This window comes from Bombina bombina, chromosome 1 (assembly GCF_027579735.1).
Source record: "Bombina bombina isolate aBomBom1 chromosome 1, aBomBom1.pri, whole genome shotgun sequence".
Classification (NCBI taxonomy): domain Eukaryota; kingdom Metazoa; phylum Chordata; class Amphibia; order Anura; family Bombinatoridae; genus Bombina; species Bombina bombina.
In genome coordinates, this window is record NC_069499.1 from 1,021,481,857 (window position 1) to 1,021,507,572 (window position 25,716).

Genomic DNA, 25,716 nt, shown 5'->3' on the forward strand with positions numbered 1-25,716 from the left:
TATTTTTAAATAGTTACCCAGTTGAAGGCAACACATGGGCTGCCAGTTTTGTTTTGTATTTCCCACCTCACTTTTTTATGCTATACTATTCACCTGCAGCTACTATACCTGCAAATACTATTCTCTACAGCTGTAATTCATCTATATATTTTCTTGGATCTTCCTATGTAGAAATAGGTTTTGGTTGTTCTTTACTTTCCAAAGAACTGCTCAATTTAAATTAAAAAAATTGTGCCTATTAAAAGAAAAAAAAAATGTTCTAGTGTATCTCCCTTAACCTTAAACAGGCTGCAGCACATCCGTATGTAGAAAGCTTCACTCCACTAGCATTGGCTGTGAAAGTGTCAAACTGTAGCCATTAAAAATCTCCTTTTTTTTTCTCTCTCTAGTCTGCTGGTGGAAATTTGCATTTTTGACAAGGCCCTCTGTCTGCCAGTTGTGGCACTGTTCACAGGGTTTTTATTTTTTTTGCTTCAATGTTAACAATAGAGGGGTTAAGAGGAGGGTGCTTGGCTGGGTGTCGTCGTGGCAACAAAGAGCAGGAATAGGGTCTGTTGCTTAGAAACCACCATATGAGGCTTGGCGGCCATTTCCTGGAGAGCATTGGAATGGGAGGCTTGATAATGTAAATGCTTACATATATAAAGATGGGCAAAAATATGCTTTAAAAAAAGAACCTGTATGTAATGTATATGTTTGTGTGTGTGTGTGTATGTATATATATTATAACAAAAATAAAATAGAAAGAAAATTGAGTCTATTTTCTCTGTGCATGTGTAATACATTTATATCTATACCATTTTTATTTTTAATAAGTAATTTAGAGAATGATTAATATTTGTACAAATAGGAAAATATATTTACTGTATAAAGTTATCCATTTTGGCAGGAAATATGAGTTGTTCTTTTTCCAAAGGGTTAAAAATAGTGGGTGTCTATATCCGGGTTGCACATGTAACTATTGAACCGAAAGTGCTAGCTCATCACTCTTACACATAAAAGCTTAGTTCAAATAGCTGTGTGTGTATATCACACAGACATGCAAATTACAATATTTGGCTAGGCCCCAGTCTTGTTTGTATGCCAGTGTGTAATTGAATCAGCCCAAAACTATATATTTTTTATTGCATTAACGCATATGTAGAATAAGGAAAGTTTATTGCGCCATTTAGCTTTTTCTTTGTTGCAGCAAATGTTGTGCTTAGAAATCAATATAATCTACCTGGCATTAATATGGAGGAGATGTAACTGGTATTATTGCCTCTGCAGGAAATTGAAGGAAATGGAAGGGGAGGGATAGTAACCACAAAGATGAACTCTTCAGTGGCTATAAATAAATATTAGAGACTGCACAGATGGACCTTTATTCACTTTCATTCTTGAAAGGCAAGAAAAATAGTTTGCAAAACAACAAACATTTACTGTCTCACCAATGTTATGTGTGGACAACGTGACCCCCAATTGTCGAGTAATCCCAGATGCAGATCATGGTTTAACACTATTCGGATTATGGAAAGTGGGGGTCACTACTGCATCAGCTAATTTGCAAATATTATACTGTACTGCTTTTTAAAATAACTGCTGTCACTTGTCAATATTGAAGCAATGTAAAGCTGTGAAAAGAAAATGCTGTAATGTGTTATATTCAATCAATACTGCAACTGCAAAGGGTTTAAACATATAAAGTCAATGCACTTCTGGGACCTAGCTGAGCACATCTTGTGAGCCAATGACAAAAAGCATATATGTGTAGTCACCAACTGCCCCTGAGCCTACCTAGCTATGCCTTTTTAATAAAAGATACCAAAAGAACAAAGATCATTTCATAATAGAAGCAAACTGAAAAGTATCTTGAAACTACATGTTCTTTTTAAATCATGAAAGTTTAAATCTGACTTTTATGTGAAGAGCAACATTTAAAGGGCCATTAAAGTAAAAATAAAAATTACATGGTCTAATTCATTAAAGCATGTAATTTTAATACCAGCGTCCCTTGAATTATATATATTTTATATACAGTATTTCACATTTTTGTAAATATTTTATTATATCGTTCCATGTGACAACACTGAAGAAATGACACTTTGCTACAATGTAAAATAGTGAGTGTACAGCCTGTATAACGGTGTAAATTTGCTGTCCCCTCAAAATAACTCAACACACAGCCGTTAATGTCTAAACCGTTGGCAACAAAAGTGAGTACACCCCTAGGTGGAAATGTCCAAATTGGGCCCAAAGTGTCAATATTTTGTGTGGCCACCATTATTTTACAGCACTGCCTTAACCCTCTTGGGCATGGAGTTCACCAGAGTTTCACAGGTTGTCACTGGAGTCCTCTTCCACTCCTCCATGACAGCATCAGGGAGCTGGTGGATGTTAGAGACCTTGCGCTCCCCCACCTTCCGTTTGAGGATGCCCCAGAGATGCTCAATAGGGTTTAGGTCTGCAGACATGCTTGGCCAGTCCATCACCTTTACCCTCAGCTTCTTTAGCAAGGCAGTGGTTGTCTTGGAGGTGTGTTTGGGGTCGTTATCATGTTGGAATACTGCCCTGTGGCCCAGTCTCTGAAGGGAGGGGGTCATGCTCTGCTTCAGTTTGTCACAGTACATGTCGGCATTCATGGTTCCCTCAATGAACTGTAGCTCGCCAGTACCGGCAGCACTCATGCAGGCCCAGACCATGACACTCCCACCACCATGCTTAACTGTAGGCAAGAAACACTTGTTTTTGTACTCCTCACCTGGTTGCCACCACACACGCTTGACACCATCTGAACCAAATAAGTTTATCTTGGTCTCATCAGACCACAGGACATGGTTCCAGTAATCCATGTCCTTAGTCTGCTTGTCTTCAGCAAACTGTTTGCGGGCTTTCTTGTGCATCATCTTCAGAAGAGGCTTCCTTCTGGGGCGACAGCCATGCAGACCAATTTGATGCAGTGTGCGGCGTATGGTCTGAGCACTGACAGACTGACCCTCACCCCTTCAACCACTGCTGCAATGCTGGCAGCACTCGTATGTCTATTACTCAAAGACAACCTCTGAATATGACGCTGAGCACGTGCACTCAACTTCTTTGGTCGACCATGGCGAGGCCTGTTCTGAGTGGAACCTGTCCTGTAAAACCGCTGTATGGTCTTAGAAAAGCAATTGGAAGGTAATCTACAGCGCAAACCTAAACACTTCAAGCTGTTCCAATTTAGCAACTCTCCCTAAAAGTTGTTAAAGGGTTAATGTACAAAGAAAAAGGTTACTGGAACAGCGCTGCAAGAGCTAGAAGTATTAATCAATAAAGTATAAACAAACTAAAGTTCTTAATAAATATAATTATTTAATAGACATATAAATAAAATATAATGTTAAAATGTTATGTGCTATGATTTAGTGACCGGTCACATCAATATTAAAAATACATGTACATATTTTTAATATTGATGTGACCGGTCACTAAATCATAGCACATATCAACATTTGAACATTATATTTTATTTATATGTCTATTAAATAATTATATTTATTAAGAACTTTAGTTTTTTTATACTTTATTATTAATACTTCTAGCTCTTGCAGCGCTGTTCCAGTAACCTTTTTTCTTTGTACGCTGTATGGTCTGGCCCATTGTGCTGCAGCTCAGTTTCAGGGTCTTGGCAATCTTCTTATAGCCTAGGCCATCTTTATGTAGAGCAGTTATTTGCAACCTTTTTTTTGCCGTGGCACACTTTTTTACATTAAAAAATCCTGTGGCACACCACCATCCCAAAATTTTACAAAATCACACATTGTAGCCTAATACAGGATATATATGCAGTATGTGTGTGTGTATATATATATATGTATGTATGTATGTATGTATGTGTATATATATATATATATATATATATATATACACACAGTACTGTGTTGTCATGCCATGCCTCCTACAAACTATTCATGACATATTGACATTCATTCACAAACACCCCTGCACTGTTGTCTGTCTGCTGCGGCACACCTGAGGATCTCTCACGGTAAACTGGTTGAAAAACACTGATGTAGAGCAACAATTTTTTTTTTTTTTTTTTTGTTTGAAGTACAGCTTGGAACCTGCACTGCTCATGCCAAACTGCATGTGATGCAATCAGCAGTGCAAGTCACACAGCTGAGCAGTTTCTGCTTGTCACCAGCAGTGCACTGTGGGTCCTGCGTGCTACTTCTACTGTGTTTAAACCTTTTGTGTGGGTTAAACACATAGCATTAAAGGGTCACTGACTCGCTAATCTACATGCTCTAACTTAATTGAACATGTCATTTTTCCAACTATAGCGGCCCTTTAAATATCACATTTGAGTTTTTAACATAGCTTAGCTGGCAACATTTCAATATAGTAAACCTTGTAGATCATTTTTAGAGATTAAATGTTTGTAATCTTGCCTCTCATTTTTGTTACGATGAACGAATACAGGGCTGAATAGATGTGAAAAACTAGTGAACTTTCACTCCAAGAGTTATTTCTACCCTACCCATTAAGGGCCGTGTTAATTTTTGTGTGCAAGCGATATTGGGTGAGATTACGAGTGCAGTGCAAACATTTGCACACGAAAGATAAGGGGTTTGCGCTCGTCGGGCTTACCGCTACTATTACGAGTTGAAAGTAAATGCGATCGATTGAGTACAATCACGATTTACACTTGAAAGATTACCGTGACTTTAGAGCTCTGGTTTATACATGTGTAAAGATGTGTGTGTGTATGTATGTATATATGTGTGTGTGTGTGTATATATATATATATATATATATATATATATATATATATATATATACACAGTGGATATAAAAAGTCTACACACCCCTGTTAAAATGTCAGATTTCTGTGATGTAAAAAAATTAGCCAAAGATAAATCATTTCAGAACTTTTTCCACCTTTAATGTGACCTATAAACTGTACAACTCAATTGAAAAACGAACTGAACTCTTTTAGGTGGAGGGAAGAAAACAAAAAAAAAAAAAAATAATGTGGTTGCATAAGTGTGCACACCCTTTTATAACTGGGGATGTAGCTGTGTTCAGAATTAAGCAATCACATTCAAAATCATGTTAAATAGGAGTCAGTACACACCTGCCATCATTTAAAGTGCCTCTGATTAACCCCAAATAAAGTTCAGCTGCTCTAGTTGGTCTTTCCTGAAATTTTCTTAGTCGCATCCCACAGCAAAAGCCATGGTCCACAGAGAGCTTCCAAAGCATCAGAGGGATCTCATTGTTAAAAGGTATCAGTCAGGAGAAGGGTACAAAAGAATTTCCAAGTTATTAGATATATTATGGAACACAGTGAAGACAGTCATCATCAAGTGGAGAAAATATGGCACAACAATGACATTATTAAGAACTGGACGTCCCTCCAAAATTGATGAAAAGACAAGAGGTCTGTGAGGCTACCAAGAGGCCTACCACAACATTAAAGGAGCTGCAGGAATATCTGGCAAGTACTGGCTGTGTGGTACATGTGACAACAATCTCCCGTATTCTTCACATGTCTGGGCTATGGGGTAGAGTGGCAAGATGAAAGCCTTTTTTTACGAAGAAAAACATCCAAGTCAGGCTACATTTTGCAAAAACACATCTGAAGTCTCCCAAAAGCATGTGGAAAAAGGTGTTATGGTCTGATGAAACAAAGGTTTAACTTTTTGGCCATAATTCCAAAAGATATGTTTGGCACAAAAACAACACTGCACATCACCAAAAGAGCACCATACCCACAGTGAAGCATGGTGGTGGCAGCATAATGCTTTGGGGCTGTTTTTCTTCAGCTGGAACTGGGGCCTTAGTTAAGTTAGAGGGAATTATGAACAGTTCCAAATACCAGACAATATTGGCACAAAAACTTCAGGCTTCTGCTAGAAAGCTGAACATGAAGAGGAACTTCATCTTTCAGCATGACAACGACCCAAAGCATACATCCAAATCAACAAAGGAATGGCTTCACCAGAAGAAGATTAAAGTTTTGGAATGGCCCAGCCAGAGCCCAGATCTGAATCCGATTGAAAATCTGTGGGGTGATCTGAAGAGGGCTGTGCACAGGACATGCCCTTGCATTCTGACAGATTTAGAGTGTTTTTGCAAAGAAGAGTGGGCAAATCTTGCCAAGTCAAGATGTGCCATGCTGAAAAACTCATACCCAAAAAGACTGAGTGCTGTAATAAAATCAAAAGGTGCTTCAACAAAGTATTAGTTTAAGGGTGTGCACACTTATGCAACCATATTATTTTAGTTTTTTTATTTCCCTTTACCTAAAAGATTTCAGTTTGTTTTTCAATTGAGTTGTACAGTTTATAAATAGAAAAAGAACAACAAGGAGATGCAGGAATCTTGAAGCAAGTGGATTTATTCAAGCTTAAAGGGACAGTAAACCTTAAAAATAATGTTATATAATTCTGCACATAGTGCAGAATTATATAACATTATTTAGGTGCTATAGCTATAAATGAGTTTTTTTTTACCTTTTAATTTGTTAAAAAATATGGCGCTTTTACAGACCCGCTCTCTGCTGAGCGGGTCTGTTATATTTAGTCAGCACATCGGGCCAGCTGTATAGTCACAGCCCGGCCCGACCGCGCCATAAGACTAAGTGCAGCTTGCTCCTGTCACAGGAGCGAGCTGCACTTAGTGCTATGGCGCGGTCGGGCCGGGCTGTGACTATACAGCTGGCCCGATGCGCTGACTAAATATAACAGACCCGCTCAGCAGAGAGCGGGTCTGTAAAAGCGCCATATTTTTAACAAATTAAAAGGTAAAAAACGCATTTATAGCTATAGCACCTAAATAATGTTATATAATTCTGCACTATGTGCAGAATTATATAACATTATTTTTAAGGTTTACTGTTTCTTTAACGGTGTGAGGCACAAAACAGTGTGCAAGGCTTAGAAGCTACGGATCTGACGCGTTTCGCGCATGCTCAGTGTACTTCATCCGAGATCTACAGGTGTGTTCTACCTGTGCACAGTTATATTGAAGATCATCCAATCATAAGGTCAGAAAAAGAGTGGTCGTGAACAAACTCAGTGATAGTGTGTATAATATAAAAAAGTGACAAGGAAAAAACAAATGTATGTGTAACAAAAAAAATAATCAGCAAATGTTTGTGTGAATGTGACACTCTTTATGTGGCTAGGTTAGCAATAAATGAGAGCAAAAATGAACATAAAATTATGTTACAATATTTCAAAAGAATCTCACTAGACATTGCTGAATGGAAACCTGCTGGGTTAAGTGCTTAGAGTAAAATATGCAAATATATATATGTACAAACCCAGATGCAGGTGATGATTAAAGCGGACGACAATAAAAAATGAAGATTAAAAAAGAATAATACAAAAATATACATTCTAAAGCATGTATATGAACAAACTGGCTAAAAAGAACACACAAATTGTAACTAAAAAGAAGGGAAAACATAAAAAATTCACATACATATCATCGAAAACATTTAAATGATCATAATGTGTACTTCTTTGAACAATAATAATCAATGAATGTATGGCCCTACATAGGGAACCAAATGAAGATTACTAGAAATGTGTGACTATTAGTCATGGAAGTAAGAACTACTTTAATATGAAGGAAGGATAAAGAAATAAGCTAGAAAAATGGGGTGGAGGCTACAGGAATATTTGTATATATAAAAAAGAGCAGAATGAAACATCTAAGAGCTTAATCTATAAACAAATCTAGATCCTGTATCTTATTAATTCCCCTAGGATATTTGGTTTGTAAGGTGAAAATCCAGAACACTTCTTGCCTCAATAATTTGCCTATTCTGTCACCTCCTCTAATATCCTTTCTAACATGATCTATACCTACAAAATAAAAAAGATGTTTGATATGAGTACCATGAGAACGAAAATGCTTGGCTACCGGTGTGCTGGGGATGTCCTTATCTAGTGACAGCAAATGCTCTCTAATACGGTCCTTAAGTGGTCGGGAAGTGAGCCCCACGTATTGAGAGGACCATTGTTGGCATGTGATAAGATAAATCACAAACGCACTAGTGCAATCTATCCTATGTCTAATGTAGTAGCTAAGGCCTGTTTGGGAGGAAATGAAATGATCAGTTTTACTAGTATAAGTACAACTTTTACAGGTATGACCACACCTGTAAAAGCCATTAGATGCTGTGAGCCAATGAGAGGGTTGTGCAGGTTTATTAAAGAAATGTTTCCTAATTTTGTCTCCTACAGTAGGCGCCTTTTTGGCTACACATTTGATATTGCTTCTTTGTATAGATTTAAGTTTATTGTCACTCTGTAAGATAGGTAAGTTCTTAAGTACTATGTCACAGATTTGCTGATATTGCTGACTGTATGGGGTAGAAAAGACTATGTTATCAACAGAGGTAGACTGCAGATTGTCATGAATGTTTTTATATTTTTGTTAGAATTGTTATTCTTGTATGTGCCTGTCAGTAAAGTATGTCTATTAATTTTGCTGATACTGTTAGCTATTTTGATTATATTTCTTTTGTTATAACCTCTTTCTTGTAATCGAGAGGTAATCGGTTTAGCTTGTTTAGTATATTCTGATAGGGTGGTGCAGATTCTACGGGCCCTGATGTATTGGCCCTTAGGTATTCCTCTAGTGATGTGCCCTACGTGACATGAGTAAGCTCTCAGAATAGTATTGCATGCAAGTGTTTTTCTATAGATAGTGGAAGTTATGTTTTGCTCTTCATCTATGGATAGCTGTAGATCTAGAAAAGAAATAGTATCATGTGCTACATGATGTGTGAATCTAAGATTAAAGTGGTTATTATTAAGCCAATCCATAAGACTATTTACATCATGTTGACTACCTGTATTCCAGACCACCAGAAGGTCGTCTATATACCGACCATACACAACTACCTCATCTCCGAAGGGAAAATAATACATTTTTGGTCAGTACTACCAGATTTTTACTCACGCACAACTACTTCGTCTTCGAGGGGTCTTTCTATCTGCAGAGATGCAGTACAGCCATGGGGGCTAAATTTGCCCCGGCATATGCAAATCTGTACATGGTCTGGTTTGAACTTAACAGCATCTTTGCAGATGATTTTCCCTTCGGACTTGAGGTAGTTGTGTATGGTCAGTATATAGACGACCTTCTTGTGGTAATAATAACATTTACATTTTTTCTATGTAAAGAACATAGGGATAAGTTAACAAAGTTTATGCTCAAGCGAAAGTGCTAAATAGTGCTTAATTTATAATCTAGCCCTAAGTTTGTATATGTGTGTATGTGGTGTGTGTATGTATGTATGTGTGTGTGTGTGTGTATATATATATATATATATATATATATATATATATATATATATATATATATATATATATATATTAGGGATGGGCTAATGTTTCTAAAAAACAGAATTTATGTTTACCTGATAAATTACTTTCTCCAACGGTGTGTCCGGTCCACGGCGTCATCCTTACTTGTGGGATATTCTCTTCCCCAACAGGAAATGGCAAAGAGCCCAGCAAAGCTGGTCACATGATCCCTCCTAGGCTCCGCCTACCCCAGTCATTCGACCGACGTAAAGGAGGAATATTTGCATAGGAGAAACCATATGATAACGTGGTGACTGTAGTTAAAGAAAATAAATCATCAGACCTGATTAAAAAACCAGGGCGGGCCGTGGACCGGACACACCGTTGGAGAAAGTAATTTATCAGGTAAACATAAATTCTGTTTTCTCCAACATAGGTGTGTCCGGTCCACGGCGTCATCCTTACTTGTGGGAACCAATACCAAAGCTTTAGGACACGGATGAAGGGAGGGAGCAAATCAGGTCACCTAAATGGAAGGCACCACGGCTTGCAAAACCTTTCTCCCAAAAATAGCCTCAGAAGAAGCAAAAGTATCAAACTTGTAAAATTTGGTAAAAGTGTGCAGTGAAGACCAAGTCGCTGCCCTACATATCTGATCAACAGAAGCCTCATTCTTGAAGGCCCATGTGGAAGCCACAGCCCTAGTGGAATGAGCTGTGATTCTTTCAGGAGGCTGCCGTCCGGCAGTCTCATAAGCCAATCTGATGATGCTTTTAATCCAAAAAGAGAGAGAGGTAGAAGTTGCTTTTTGACCTCTCCTTTTACCAGAATAAACGACAAACAAGGAAGATGTTTGTCTAAAATCCTTTGTAGCATCTAAATAGAATTTTAGAGCGCGAACAACATCCAAATTGTGCAACAAACGTTCCTTCTTTGAAACTGGATTCGGACACAAAGAAGGCACGACTATCTCCTGGTTAATGTTTTTGTTAGAAACAACTTTCGGAAGAAAACCAGGTTTAGTACGTAAAACCACCTTATCTGCATGGAACACCAGATAAGGAGGAGAACACTGCAGAGCAGATAATTCTGAAACTCTTCTAGCAGAAGAAATTGCAACCAAAAACAAAACTTTCCAAGATAATAACTTAATATCAACGGAATGTAAGGGTTCAAACGGAACCCCCTGAAGAACTGAAAGAACTAAGTTGAGACTCCAAGGAGGAGTCAAAGGTTTGTAAACAGGCTTGATTCTAACCAGAGCCTGAACAAAGGCTTGAACATCTGGCACAGCTGCCAGCTTTTTGTGAAGTAACACAGACAAGGCAGAAATCTGTCCCTTCAAGGAACTTGCAGATAATCCTTTCTCCAATCCTTCTTGAAGAAAGGATAGAATCTTAGGAATTTTTACCTTGTCCCAAGGGAATCCTTTAGATTCACACCAACAGATATATTTTTTCCATATTTTGTGGTAAATTTTTCTAGTTACAGGCTTTCTGGCCTGAACAAGAGTATCAATAACAGAATCTGAGAACCCTCATTTTGATAAGATCAAGCGTTCAATCTCCAAGCAGTCAGTTGGAGTGAGACCAGATTCGGATGTTCGAACGGACCTTGAACAAGAAGGTCTCGTCTCAAAGGTAGCTTCCATGGTGGAGCCGATGACATATTCACCAGATCTGCATACCAAGTCCTGCGTGGCCACGCAGGAGCTATCAAGATCACCGATGCCCTCTCCTGATTGATCCTGGCTACCAGCCTGGGGATGAGAGGAAACGGCGGGAATACATAAGCTAGTTTGAAGGTCCAAGGTGCTACTAGTGCATCTACTAGAGTCGCCTTGGGATCCCTGGATCTGGACCCGTAGCAAGGAACCTTGAAGTTCTGACGAGAGGCCATCAGATCCATGTCTGGAATGCCCCACAGTTGAGTAATTTGGGCAAAGATTTCCGGATGGAGTTCCCACTCCCCCGGATGTAATGTCTGACGACTCAGAAAATCCGCTTCCCAATTTTCCACTCCTGGGATGTGGATTGCAGACAGGTGGCAGGAGTGAGTCTCCGCCCATTGAATGATTTTGGTCACTTCTTCCATCGCCAGGGAACTCCTTGTTCCCCCCTGATGGTTGATGTACGCAACAGTCGTCATGTTGTCTGATTGAAACCGTATGAACTTGGCCTTTGCTAGCTGAGGCCAAGCCTTGAGAGCATTGAGTATCGCTCTCAGTTCCAGAATATTTATCGGTAGAAGAGATTCTTCCCGAGACCAAAGACCCTGAGCTTTCAGGGGTCCCCAGACCGCGCCCCAGCCCATCAGACTGGCGTCGGTCGTGACAATGACCCACTCTGGCCTGCGGAAGCTCATCCCTTGTGACAGGTTGTCCAGGGACAGCCACCAACGGAGTGAATCTCTGGTCCTCTGATTTACTTGTATCGTCGGAGACAAGTCTGTATAGTCCCCATTCCACTGACTGAGCATGCACAGTTGTAATGGTCTTAGATGAATGCGCGCAAAAGGAACTATGTCCATTGCCGCTACCATCAAACCTATTACTTCCATGCACTGCGCTATGGAAGGAAGAGGAACGGAATGAAGTATTTGACAAGAGTTTAGAAGTTTTGTTTTTCTGGCCTCTGTCAGAAAAATCCTCATTTCTAAGGAGTCTATTATTGTTCCCAAGAAGGGAACCCTTGTTGACGGAGATAGAGAACTCTTTTCTACGTTCACTTTCCATCCGTGAGATCTGAGAAAGGCCAGGACTATGTCCGTGTGAGCCTTTGCTTGAGGAAGGGACGACGCTTGAATCAGAATGTCGTCCAAGTAAGGTACTACTGCAATGCCCCTTGGTCTTAGCACCGCTAGAAGGGACCCTAGTACCTTTGTGAAAATCCTTGGAGCAGTGGCTAATCCGAAAGGAAGTGCCACGAACTGGTAATGCTTGTCCAGGAATGCGAACCTTAGGAACCGATGATGTTCCTTGTGGATAGGAATATGTAGATACGCATCCTTTAAATCCACCGTGGTCATGAATTGACCTTCCTGGATGGAAGGAAGAATTGTTCGAATGGTTTCCATTTTGAACGATGGAACCTTAAGAAACTTGTTTAGGATCTTGAGATCTAAGATTGGTCTGAACGTTCCCTCTTTTTTGGGAACTACGAACAGATTGGAGTAGAACCCCATCCCTTGTTCTCCTAATGGAACAGGATGAATCACTCCCATTTTTAACAGGTCTTCTACACAATGTAAGAATGCCTGTTTTTTTATGTGGTCTGAAGACAATTGAGACCTGTGGAACCTCCCCCTTGGGGGAAGCCCCTTGAATTCCAGAAGATAACCTTGGGAGACTATTTCTAGTGCCCAAGGATCCAGAACATCTCTTGCCCAAGCCTGAGCGAAGAGAGAGAGTCTGCCCCCCACCAGATCCGGTCCCGGATCGGGGGCCAACATTTCATGCTGTCTTGGTAGCAGTGGCAGGTTTCTTGGCCTGCTTTCCCTTGTTCCAGCCTTGCATTGGTCTCCAGGATGGCTTGGCTTGAGAAGTATTACCCTCTTGCTTAGAGGACGTAGCACTTGGGGCTGGTCCGTTTCTACGAAAGGGACGAAAATTAGGTTTATTTTCGGCCTTGAAAGACCTATCCTGAGGAAGGGCGTGGCCCTTACCCCCAGTGATATCAGAGATAATCTCTTTCAAGTCAGGGCCAAACAGCGTTTTCCCCTTGAAAGGAATGTTAAGCAATTTGTTCTTGGAAGACGCATCCGCTGACCAAGATTTCAACCAAAGCGCTCTTCTGTCCATAATCTCCTCATAAGGAGGAGAATCACTAGTGATCGCCTTTTCTAGCTCATCGAACCAGAAACACGCGGCTGTAGTGACAGGGACAATGCATGAAATTGGTTGTAGAAGGTAACCTTGCTGAACAAACATCTTTTTAAGCAAACCTTCTAATTTTTTATCCATAGGATCTTTGAAAGCACAACTATCTTCTATGGGTATAGTGGTGCGTTAGTTTAAAGTAGAAACCGCCCCCTCGACCTTGGGGACTGTCTGCCATAAGTCCTTTCTGGGGTCGACCATAGGAAACAATTTTTTAAATATGGGGGGAGGGACGAAAGGTATACCGGGCCTTTCCCATTCTTTATTTACAATGTCCGCCACCCGCTTGGGTATAGGAAAAGCTTCTGGGGGCCCCGGGACCTCTAGGAACTTGTCCATTTTACATAGTTTCTCTGGGATGATCAAATTCTCACAATCATCCAGAGTGGATAACACCTCCTTAAGCAGAGCGCGGAGATGTTCCAACTTAAATTTAAATGTAATCACATCAGGTTCAGCTTGTTGAGAAATTTTCCCTGAATCTGAAATTTCTCCCTCAGACAAAACCTCCCTGGCCCCCTCAGACTGGTGTAGGGGCCCTTCAGAAACAATATCATCAGCGTCCTCATGCTCTTCAGTATTATCTAAAACAGAGCAGTCGCGCTTACGCTGATAAGTGGGCATTTTGGCTAAAATGTTTTTGATAGAATTATCCATTACAGCCGTTAATTGTTGCATAGTAAGGAGTATTGGCGCGCTAGATGTACTAGGGGCCTCCTGAGTGGGCAAGACTGGTGTAGACGAAGGAGGGGATGATGCAGTACCATGCTTACTCCCCTCACTTGAGGAATCATCTTGGGCATCATTTTCTCTAAATTTTGTGTCACATAAATCACATCTATTTAAATGAGAAGGAACCTTGGCTTCCCCACATTCAGAACACAGTCTATCTGGTAGTTCAGACATGTTAAACAGGCATAAACTTGATAACAAAGTACAAAAAACGTTTTAAAATAAAACCGTTACTGTCACTTTAAATTTTAAACTGAACACACTTTATTACTGCAATTGCGAAAAAGTATGAAGGAATTGTTCAAAATTCACCAAAATTTCACCACAGTGTCTTAAAGCCTTAAAAGTATTGCACACCAAATTTGGAAGCTTTAACCCTTAAAATAACGGAACCGGAGCCGTTTTTATCTTTAACCCCTTTACAGTCCCTGGTATCTGCTTTGCTGAGACCCAACCAAGCCCAAAGGGGAATACGATACCAAATGACGCCTTCAGAAAGTCTTTTCTATGTATCGGAGCTCCTCACACATGCGACTGCATGTCATGCTTCTCAAAAACAAGTGCGCAATACCGGCGCGAAAATGAGACTCTGCCTATGATTAGGGAAAGCCCCTAGAGAATAAGGTGTCCAAAACAGTGCCTGCTGATATTATTTTACAAAATACCCAGATTAAAATGATTCCTCAAGGCTAAATATGTTTATATATGAATCGATTTAGCCCAGAAAATGTCTACAGTCTTAAAAAGCCCTTGTGAAGCCCTTATTTACTGTCTGTAATAAAAATGGCTTACCGGATCCCATAGGGAAAATGACAGCTTCCAGCATTACATCGTCTTGTTAGAATGTGTCATACCTCAAGCAGCCAAATTCTGCTCACTGTTCCCTCAACTGAAGTTAATTCCTCTCAACAGTCCTGTGTGGAACAGCCATCGATTTTAGTAACGGTTGCTAAAATCATTTTCCTCTTACAAACAGAAATCTTCATCTCTTTTCTGTTTCAGAGTAAATAGTACATACCAGCACTATTTTAAAATAACAAACTCTTGATTGAATAATAAAAACTACAGTTAAACACTAAAAAACTCTAAGCCATCTCCGTGGAGATGTTGCCTGTACAACGGCAAAGAGAATGACTGGGGTAGGCGGAGCCTAGGAGGGATCATGTGACCAGCTTTGCTGGGCTCTTTGCCATTTCCTGTTGGGGAAGAGAATATCCCACAAGTAAGGATGACGCCGTGGACCGGACACACCTATGTTGGAGAAATTCAAAATTTAAAATGAATTTTGATACATTCGTTCGTTCAAATCGAATTTCGAATGTTTATATAACATTTTCGTTTTTCGAATTTTTCAATAAAATTCGAAAATATTCGTTTGAATAATAGAATGTTTAGCTATGTATTCACTCAATTTCGAAATGTAATATTCGAATTCGAATGTGACATTCGAATTCGAATGTGACATTCAAATTTGAAATAGTATTTCTAGTCTACAACTGTGTTTAATGAATGTAATATTCGAATGCTACATATTGCTAATATGTAGTGTAATATGTTATATTCGAATGCTAATACTGTGCTACATATTGCTAATATATAGTGTAATATGTAATATTCGAATGCTAATACTGTGTTTTATAAATGTAATATTCGAATGTGACATTCGATTCGAATGTGATATTCAATTTGAATATGACATTCAAAATAGTGTTTCTAGTCTACAATTGTGTTTTATAAATGTAATATTCAAATTTGAATGTGATATTCAAATGTAACATTCAAATTCGAATGTGACGTTCGAAAACTGTAAATAACATTTGAAAATCGAATTTTTAAGAATATTCGTTCTTATCAACATTCTATTATGTAAATCGAATTTCTACAATAACATTCGTTCTAACATTCGAATTCGGATATAAACAGTGTGTGTGTATATCATAATTAGATACATTGAAATTTCAGTAAGTTTGGCTTCAGCATGCCAAACAATGAACCTCCAGGCAGTCATGGAGATTCATTGTTTGACAAGCTGAAGCCAAACTTACTGAGATTTCAATGTATATAATGATATCTTGAAAAAGGCTTGAGTAAAAAGCCGAAACATCGACCATTTTCATGTAAAGAATTTGTATCCAAGTTGAATAAAATATTGGTTTTAAAGTTCCTGAGAGTGCCCTCGTTACCTACTTTTTCTACATTATTGGATTGGGAGTAAGCACCCGGGCATTTGGGCAAATGTCCGAAGTGAGAACATGGCAACTGTGTGTGTATATATATATATATATATATATATATATATATATATATATATAATACTTCAATTTGAAGGCTGTTGCATAGCTATGCCCCCTACTTGACCTCTAAATTAAAAAAAAAAATGTCTTGTGTAGAAGCTGTGGGCCTTCATTTGTCAGTGTAACTGTTGTGTTCGTGTTGTATGTTTCAGCTGTGTAGCTAGGCTGCACTTTTTCCTTGAGCTGCAAGAGAAGAACAAGATGACAGGAGCAGGAAATGTAGGTCAGACATCAAGGCAGCTATCAGGATGCAGAGCCAGTTTAATCCCTGCAAGTGTCTGCACAAGCGTGTGTCTATATACAAGTTTTATGCAGCATGTGGTATGCTGTGTGTGTCTGCTCTGTGCATGTGTTAGTAGAATATTCTGCAGTGTGTGGTATTCTATGCATGCAGTTTGCTATGTGTTATGGGTTGTGGTGGAATTCCAGTCAGTAATGGCAGGAATTCAAATCTGTGTCCTTCCCATCTCGCTGTGTTCTTGCTCCTGTTTTCTTTTGCCTTCTTGTACTCTTATGATTTATTTTCTAGGCAAGCATTCCTTCCAGCTGCCTGTATGGCTAATTTTATTCTATTGCTATACTGTGTTGCACTTGTCCTTTTATAGAGCAAAACACTGTAAGTGAAGGGATGCACACAGCAGGATTTGAATCTATCACAGCCTTACTTTTTATATGAACCTCAGTGAACATCACTTAGCTTTTATTTCTGATTTAAATGAACAGTTTAATGTGTATGTATATATTTTACTTATACAATTTATTTATTTTTAATATGATGAATAGGGTAGTAGTATTAGATTGCAAACTTCAATTTTATTGAGCACAGTAGCACCAACTGTAGGCAGCAAGCAAAATATAATATATGCACTAAGTTGTCTTCTTCTCTGCATCTCTCAGGCTCCTCATGCCTGGTGGGCTATAAGAAGACTCCTCCACCTGTGCCCCCACGCACCACCTCCAAGCCCTTTATTTCTGTGACTGTACAGAGTAGTACTGAATCTGCCCAGGACTCATACTTGGATGCACAGGAGGGCCAGAGTGAGGCCAACAGCCAATCAGGGCTCAGCACCTCCACTGAGAGCCTGGAAAGCACACGTGCCCCTAGTGTAACCCGCATTGAGCCCCCCACCCCTATCAGACAGACTCCCCCTGAGGTGCCCCCCAAGAATGCAGCAGTGAAGATCAACAAAGAAGAGCCCCGTCCCCCAGACCCCCTCCCCAAACGCAAGCTGTCATCCATTGGTATTCAGGTAAGGGCTGCAACTGATTCTTATTCTCAGGAACCACATCATGCTTTTTCATGAAGTAGAATTTCTCCATGAAGGAACAAATTGGGCTTTATTATCATAATGATTATTTAGATCTTGTATCAGGCTTGATTATTTTTAAATGAATCTTTCCATCTCCCCTACTCCTCATTGGTTAGTGATGCGGTTCATTCATTGTGAAACGTTTAAAAGGGAAAGGTCACTATAAAAATAAAAGTCTTTATTTTACGGTCTCTGTACATAAAAGTTTTTTTTTTATTTATTTTTTAAAAAAAACAGAATTTATGTTTACCTGATAAATTTCTTTCTCCAACGGTGTGTCCGGTCCACGGCGTCATCCTTACTTGTGGGATATTCTCTTCCCCAACAGGAAATGGCAAAGAGCCCAGCAAAGCTGGTCACATGATCCCTCCTAGGCTCCGCCTACCCCAGTCATTCGACCGACGTTAAGGAGGAATATTTGCATAGGAGAAACCATATGGTACCGTGGTGACTGTAGTTAAAGAAAATAAAATATCAGACCTGATTAAAAAAACCAGGGCGGGCCGTGGACCGGACACACCGTTGGAGAAAGAAATTTATCAGGTAAACATAAATTCTGTTTTCTCCAACATAGGTGTGTCCGGTCCACGGCGTCATCCTTACTTGTGGGAACCAATACCAAAGCTTTAGGACACGGATGAAGGGAGGGAGCAAATCAGGTCACCTAAATGGAAGGCACCACGGCTTGCAAAACCTTTCTCCCAAAAATAGCCTCAGAAGAAGCAAAAGTATCAAACTTGTAAAATTTGGTAAAAGTGTGCAGTGAAGACCAAGTCGCTGCCCTACATATCTGATCAACAGAAGCCTCGTTCTTGAAGGCCCATGTGGAAGCCACAGCCCTAGTGGAATGAGCTGTGATTCTTTCGGGAGGCTGCCTTCCGGCAGTCTCGTAAGCCAATCTGATGATGCTTTTAATCCAAAAAGAGAGAGAGGTAGAAGTTGCTTTTTGACCTCTCCTTTTACCTGAATAAACAACAAACAAGGAAGATGTTTGTCTAAAATCCTTTGTAGCATCTAAATAGAATTTTAGAGCGCGAACAACATCCAAATTGTGCAACAAACGTTCCTTCTTTGAAACTGGTTTTGGACACAGAGAAGGTACGATAATCTCCTGGTTAATGTTTTTGTTAGAAACAACTTTTGGAAGAAAACCAGGTTTAGTACGTAAAACCACCTTATCTGCATGGAACACCAGATAAGGAGGAGAACACTGCAGAGCAGATAATTCTGAGACTCTTCTAGCAGAAGAAATCGCAACTAAAAACAAAACTTTCCAAGATAATAACTTAATATCAACGGAATGTAAGGGTTCAAACGGAACCCCCTGAAGAACTGAAAGAACTAAATTGAGACTCCAAGGAGGAGTCAAAGGTTTGTAAACAGGCTTGATTCTAACCAGAGCCTGAACAAAGGCTTGAACATCTGGCACAGCTGCCAGCTTTTTGTGAAGTAATACCGACAAGGCAGAAATCTGTCCCTTCAGGGAACTTGCAGATAATCCTTTTTCCAATCCTTCTTGAAGGAAGGATAGAATCCTAGGAATCTTAACCTTGTCCCAAGGGAATCCTTTAGATTCACACCAACAGATATATTTTTTCCAAATTTTGTGGTAAATCTTTCTAGTCACAGGCTTTCTGGCCTGAACAAGAGTATCGATAACAGAATCTGAGAATCCTCGCTTCGATAAAATCAAGCGTTCAATCTCCAAGCAGTCAGCTGGAGTGAAACCAGATTCGGATGTTCGAACGGACCCTGAACAAGAAGGTCTCGTCTCAAAGGTAGCTTCCAAGGTGGAGCCGATGACATATTCACCAGATCTGCATACCAAGTCCTGCGTGGCCACGCAGGAGCTATCAAGATCACCGACGCCCTCTCCTGCTTGATCCTGGCTATCAGCCTGGGGATGAGAGGAAATGGCGGGAACACATAAGCTAGTTTGAAGGTCCAAGGTGCTACTAGTGCATCCACTAGAGCCGCCTTGGGATCCCTGGATCTGGCCCCGTAGCAAGGAACTTTGAAGTTCTGACGAGAGGCCATCAGATCCATGTCTGGAATGCCCCACAGGTGAGTGACTTGGGCAAAGATTTCCGGATGGAGTTCCCACTCCCCCGGATGCAATGTCTGCCGACTCAGAAAATCCGCTTCCCAATTTTCCACTCCTGGGATGTGGATAGCAGACAGGTGGCAGGAGTGAGACTCCGCCCAAAGAATTATTTTGGTTACTTCTTCCATCGCTAGGGAACTCCTTGTTCCCCCCTGATGGTTGATGTACGCAACAGTCGTCATGTTGTCTGATTGAAACCGTATGAACCTGGTCCTCGCAAGCTGGGGCCAGGCCTGGAGAGCATTGAATATCGCTCTCAGTTCCAGAATATTTATCGGTAGAAGAGATTCTTCCCGAGACCAAAGACCCTGAGCTTTCAGGGATCCCCAGACCGCGCCCCAGCCTATCAGACTGGCGTCGGTCGTGACAATGACCCACTCTGGTCTGTGGAACATCATCCCTTGAGACAGATTGTCCAGGGACAGCCACCAACGGAGTGAGTCTCTGGTCTTCTGATTTACTTGTATTTTCGGAGACAAGTCTGTATAGTCCCCATTCCACTGACTGAGCATGCACAGTTGTAATGGTCTTAGATGAATGCGCGCAAAAGGAACTATGTCCATCGCCGCCACCATCAACCCGATCACTTCCATGCACTGAGCTATGGAAGGAAGAGGAACGGAATGAAGTATCCGACAAGAGTCCAGAAGCTTTGTTTTTCTGGCCTCTGTTAGAAAGATCCTCATTTCTAAGGAGTCTATAATTGTTCCCAAGAAGGGAACCCTTGTTGACGGGGATAGAGAACTCTTTTCCACGTTCACTTTCCAGCCGTGAGATCTGAGAAAGGCCAGGACAATGTCCGTGTGAGCCTTTGCTTGAGGAAGGGACGACGCTTGAATCAGAATGTCGTCCAGGTAAGGTACTACTGCAATGCCCCTTGGTCTTAGCACCGCTAGAAGGGACCCTAGTACCTTTGTGAAAATCCTTGGAGCAGTGGCTAATCCGAAAGGAAGCGCCACGAACTGGTAATGTTTGTCCAGGAATGCAAACCTTAGGAACCGATGATGTTCCTTGTGGATAGGAATATGTAGATACGCATCCTTTAAATCCACCGTGGTCATGAATTGACCTTCCTGGATGGAAGGAAGGATAGTTCGAATGGTTTCCATCTTGAACGATGGGACCTTGAGAAATTTGTTTAAGATCTTGAGCTCTAGGATTGGTCTGAACGTTCCCTCTTTTTTGGGAACTATGAACAGATTGGAGTAGAACCCCATCCCCTGTTCTCTTAATGGAACAGGATGAATCACTCCCATTTTTAACAGGTCTTCTACACAATGTAAGAACGCCTGTCTTTTTATGTGGTCTGAAGACAACTGCGACCTGTGGAACCTCCCCCTTGGGGGAAGTCCCTTGAATTCCAGAAGATAACCCTGGGAGACTATTTCTAGCGCCCAAGGATCCAGAACATCTCTTGCCCAAGCCTGAGCGAAGAGAGAGAGTCTGCCCCCCACCAGATCCGGTCCCGGAACGGGGGCCAATATTTCATGCTGTCTTGGTAGCAGTGGCAGGTTTCTTGGCCTGCTTTCCCTTGTTCCAGCCTTGCATTGGTCTCCAAGCTGGCTTGGCCTGAGAAGTATTACCCTCTTGCTTAGAGGACGTAGCACCTTGGGCTGGTCCGTTTTTACGAAAGGGACGAAAATTAGGTCTATTTTTTGCCTTGAAAGGCCGATCCTGAGGAAGGGCGTGGCCCTTACCCCCAGTGATATCAGAGATAATCTCTTTCAAGTCAGGACCAAACAACGTTTTCCCCTTGAAAGGAATGTTTAGTAGCTTGTTCTTGGAAGACGCATCAGCCGACCAAGATTTCAACCAAAGCGCTCTGCGCGCCACAATAGCAAACCCAGAGTTCTTAGCCGCTAACTTAGCCAATTGCAAAGAGGCGTCTAGAGTGAAAGAATTAGCCAATTTGAGAGCATTGATTCTGTCCATAATCTCCTCATAAGGAGGAGAGTCACTATCGAGCACCTTAAGCAGTTCATCAAACCAGAAATATGCGGCAGTAGTGACAGGGACAATGCATGAAATGGGTTGTAGAAGGTAACCCTGCTGAACAAACATCTTTTTAAGCAAACCTTCTAATTTTTTATCCATAGGATCTTTGAAAGCACAACTATCCTCTATGGGAATAGTGGTGCGTTTAATTAAAGTAGAAACCGCTCCCTCGACCTTGGGGACTGACTGCCATAAGTCCTTTCTGGGGTCGACCATAGGAAACAATTTTTTAAATATGGGGGGAGGGACGAAAGGAATACCGGGCCTTTCCCATTCTTTATTAACAATGTCCGCCACCCGCTTGGGTATAGGAAAAGCTTCTGGGAGCCCCGGCACCTCTAGGAACTTGTCCATTTTACATAGTTTCTCTGGGATGACTAAATTTTCACAATCATCCAGAGTGGATAATACCTCCTTAAGCAAAATGCGGAGATGTTCCAATTTAAATTTAAATGTAATCACATCAGATTCAGCCTGCTGAGAAATGTTCCCTAAATCAATAATTTCTCCCTCAGACAAAACCTCCCTGGCCCCCTCAGATTGGGTTAGGGGCCCTTCAGAGATATTAATATCAGCGTCGTCATGCTCTTCAGTAACTAAAACAGAGCAGCCACGCTTACGCTGACAAGGGTTCATTTTGGCTAAAATGTTTTTGACAGAATTATCCATTACAGCCGTTAATTGTTGCATAGTAAGGAGTATTGGCGCGCTAGATGTACTAGGGGCCTCCTGAGTGGGCAAGACTCGTGTAGACGAAGGAGGGAATGATGCAGTACCATGCTTACTCCCCTCACTTGAGGAATCATCTTGGGCATCATTGTCATTATCACATAAATCACATTTATTTAAATGAATAGGAATTCTGGCTTCCCCACATTCAGAACACAGTCTATCTGGTAGTTCAGACATGTTAAACAGGCATAAACTTGAACAGAAAGTACAAAAAACGTTTTAAAATAAAACCGTTACTGTCACTTTAAATTTTAAACTGAACACACTTTATTACTGCAATTGCGAAAAAACATGAAGGAATTGTTCAAAATTCACCAAATTTTCACCACAGCGTCTTAAAGCTTTGAAAATATTGCACACCAATTTTGGAAGCTTTAACCCTTAAAATAACGGAACCGGAGCCGTTTTAAGCTTTAAACCCCTTTACAGTCCCTGGTATCTGCTTTGCTGAGACCCAACCAAACCCAAAGGGGAATACGATACCAAATGACGCCTTCAGAAGTCTTTTATAAGTATCAGAGCTCCTCTCACATGCGACTGCATGCCATGCCTCTCAAAAACAAGTGCGCAACACCGGCGCGAAAATGAGACTCTGCCTATGCTTTGGGAAAGCCCCTAAAGAATAAGGTGTCTAAAACAGTGCCTGCCGATATTATTATATCAAAATACCCATATAAAATGATTCCTCAAGGCTAAATATGTGTTAATAATCAATCGATTTAGCCCAGAAAAAGTCTACAGTTTAAATAAGCCCTTGTGAAGCCCTTATTTACAATCGTAATAAACATGGCTTACCGGATCCCATAGGGAAAATGACAGCTTCCAGCATTACATCGTCTTGTTAGAATGTGTCATACCTCAAGCAGTAAGAGACTGCACACTGTTCCCCCAACTGAAGTTAATTGCTCTCAACAGTCCTGTGTGGAACAGCCATGGATTTTAGTTACGGTTGCTAAAATCATTTTCCTCATACAAACAGAATTCTTCATCTCTTTTCTGTTTCTGAGTAAATAGTACGTACCAGCACTATTTGAAAATAACAAACTCTTGATTGAATAATGAAAAACTACAGTTAAACACTAAAAAACTCTAAGCCATCTCCGTGGAGATGTTGCCTGTACAACGGCAAAGAGAATGACTGGGGTAGGCGGAGCCTAGGAGGGATCATGTGACCAGCTTTGCTGGGCTCTTTGCCATTTCCTGTTGGGGAAGAGAATATCCCACAAGTAAGGATGACGCCGTGGACCGGACACACCTATGTTGGAGAAACGTATACATTTTATTGTGCAAAAAATGGTTACAATGTGTGTCCTCAGGGTCCTAAATTATATATTTAACAAATGTATTTTATCTCAAAAATACATAAAAATTTAGAAACACAATTGTTAGTTTAAAGTGATGGTAAATTTCAGACTTAAAGAATGTTGCAATGAAAAATTATATTAGTGTACAAGCAAAACTGCATTTTTTTTTTTTTAATTTATAAATATTTTAGAATAAAACATTCATTATCCTACTTGGTATAGTCTCTTTCTCCACCCCCTTAATTTTCTCTTTTGGATTAGCTGTGACATAAAGAGCAGTCCCACCCACTCTCTACATAGGCTTCCTAAGGGTTCTCAAAGGGCTGGACTTAGAGTGTCATATGACACACACACTGATTGATGTTCATTGTAATTGTCATGAAAAATAAAGTTCATCCCAGTGGGCCTGCATAACATTGTAATAGAAACATTATTATAGGCACGGATTTAATGCTTTTCATGGATAGATTTAAAAAAAAAAAAAAAAAGATACACACAAACTTTTTTAATGGCAAAGATTACATATACGGCATTTGATTAGCTAAAGTTTACCATCACTTTAATTCATTCTATTCAGTGCATTAAATCTAAATATCCTAATCACTGCCATGTCACTTTAAGTATGGTGATCCTAAAATCTTGTCACATTTTCATTCCTTGTTTAATAGAGGAGGGGTATTTTCTTCCTTGTTCACTATTAAGAATATTGAACTGTATGAGATTGTAATATAACATGTTTAATTATGTGTAGTTAAAAGCTTTGCATTATACTTTTTATTATTGATTTTGTCCCCATTTCCTGTAATTTAACTCTGAAAGCTGTTGCTTTTCTAAATTTCATTGAGTTTCTATAAAGGTAATGTGTGTTGTCATGTTTGTACTTAAGTTGCCCCTTATCTGATTCCCCTGCTGAACACAACAAGGGACAGATGTAAAACGGGCAATGAAAGAGACTGTCCAAACAAGACTGTGTGGAACATAGGATAATCTAAAAGTGATTCCAGACAGCTTTTTCTTTAAACAAACAGAGATTACTAGAAAACGAGTTCAAACATGACGGCACCCATTACTTTATGGAAATTAAACCTTTAATTTTTATATTTTCGATATTTAAACTAATATAATTGTAAAAATAAATCTGCATTTTATTCTAAGGCTAATCTTTGCTTTGTATTCAACATTATGTCTAATATGTATTTACTGTTTTACATCCCTTTAAGGGAAATTAAACAATGTGGGATTTTTACTCTAATACCTTTTCAATAAAAGGGCAAAACTCAGCAAAGGAGGTAAGATAAAGAGAACATGCTTAGGGTAACAATATGGCGGTGCCCATTACTTTATGGAGACTAAAGCTTTACACACTTTTCTTCAATAATTAACAACTAATATAAATAAAGGGACTGTCTAAACCTTAGTCACCTTAAAGTGTTACCTTAGATTAAGCTGCAAATATCCTCCTGCACCTTTTTTATATTATGCAGCAGGAATGGTAAAAAAAAAAGTTATTTTTAAAATGAATATTGTTTCTGGCCACTTTGAAATGGCTGCCAAGCTCAGCCCACTGATGACATCACGGTCTAGGCTGCATCCAATCACAAAAGGTTTACTGGCATCCAATCACAAAAGGTTTACTAGTTGGATTCAATAGACTGTCAATGCTATTCAGCAGAGTGCCTAGACTTTAAGGTGACTATGGTGTATACTGTTCCTTTAAACTAAAAAATACATCTGCACATTATTCTTAGACTTTTTCCATACATTCTCTATTCATCTGGTTTCTCTCAGAGAATTCTGGGACTGCTAAGAGCCCCTAAGCTGTTGAGAGCCTGCTTCCTTGCCGTTGGTGCCTGATTAAAAATAATTCTAGTGTTGGGAAAGATGTAATAAAGTAATATGCGTATAATGTATGTCATAAAAGTAATACAAATATCATGTTTATATTACAAAAAAATGTATACGAAAAGTAAATCCAAAATAAAACCGATGAAACTGAACAGAAATTTGAATTGCAGTTGTAGATAATATATTGGTATATTATATCTTAATATATACATTTTATGTATTTTATTCCATAACAGCTG

At 40.0% G+C, this 25,716-nt stretch overlaps 1 protein-coding gene and 1 long non-coding RNA gene across 4 annotated transcripts in view; one reads left to right on the forward strand and one right to left on the reverse strand.

Annotated features, from left to right (window-relative positions):
• Window positions 1–25,716, forward strand: part of DLGAP4 (DLG associated protein 4) — a 271,853-nt gene that overhangs the window by 216,206 nt on the left and 29,931 nt on the right. For all 3 annotated transcript variants that reach the window (XM_053716125.1, XM_053716226.1, XM_053716172.1), the window contains one exon: window positions 17,085–17,437. In XM_053716125.1, coding sequence (XP_053572100.1) covers window positions 17,085–17,437 — 353 coding nt within the window. The remainder of the gene's footprint in view (window positions 1–17,084; window positions 17,438–25,716) is intronic.
• Window positions 1–25,716, reverse strand: part of LOC128662499 (uncharacterized) — a 56,947-nt gene that overhangs the window by 21,365 nt on the left and 9,866 nt on the right. The window lies entirely within an intron of this gene.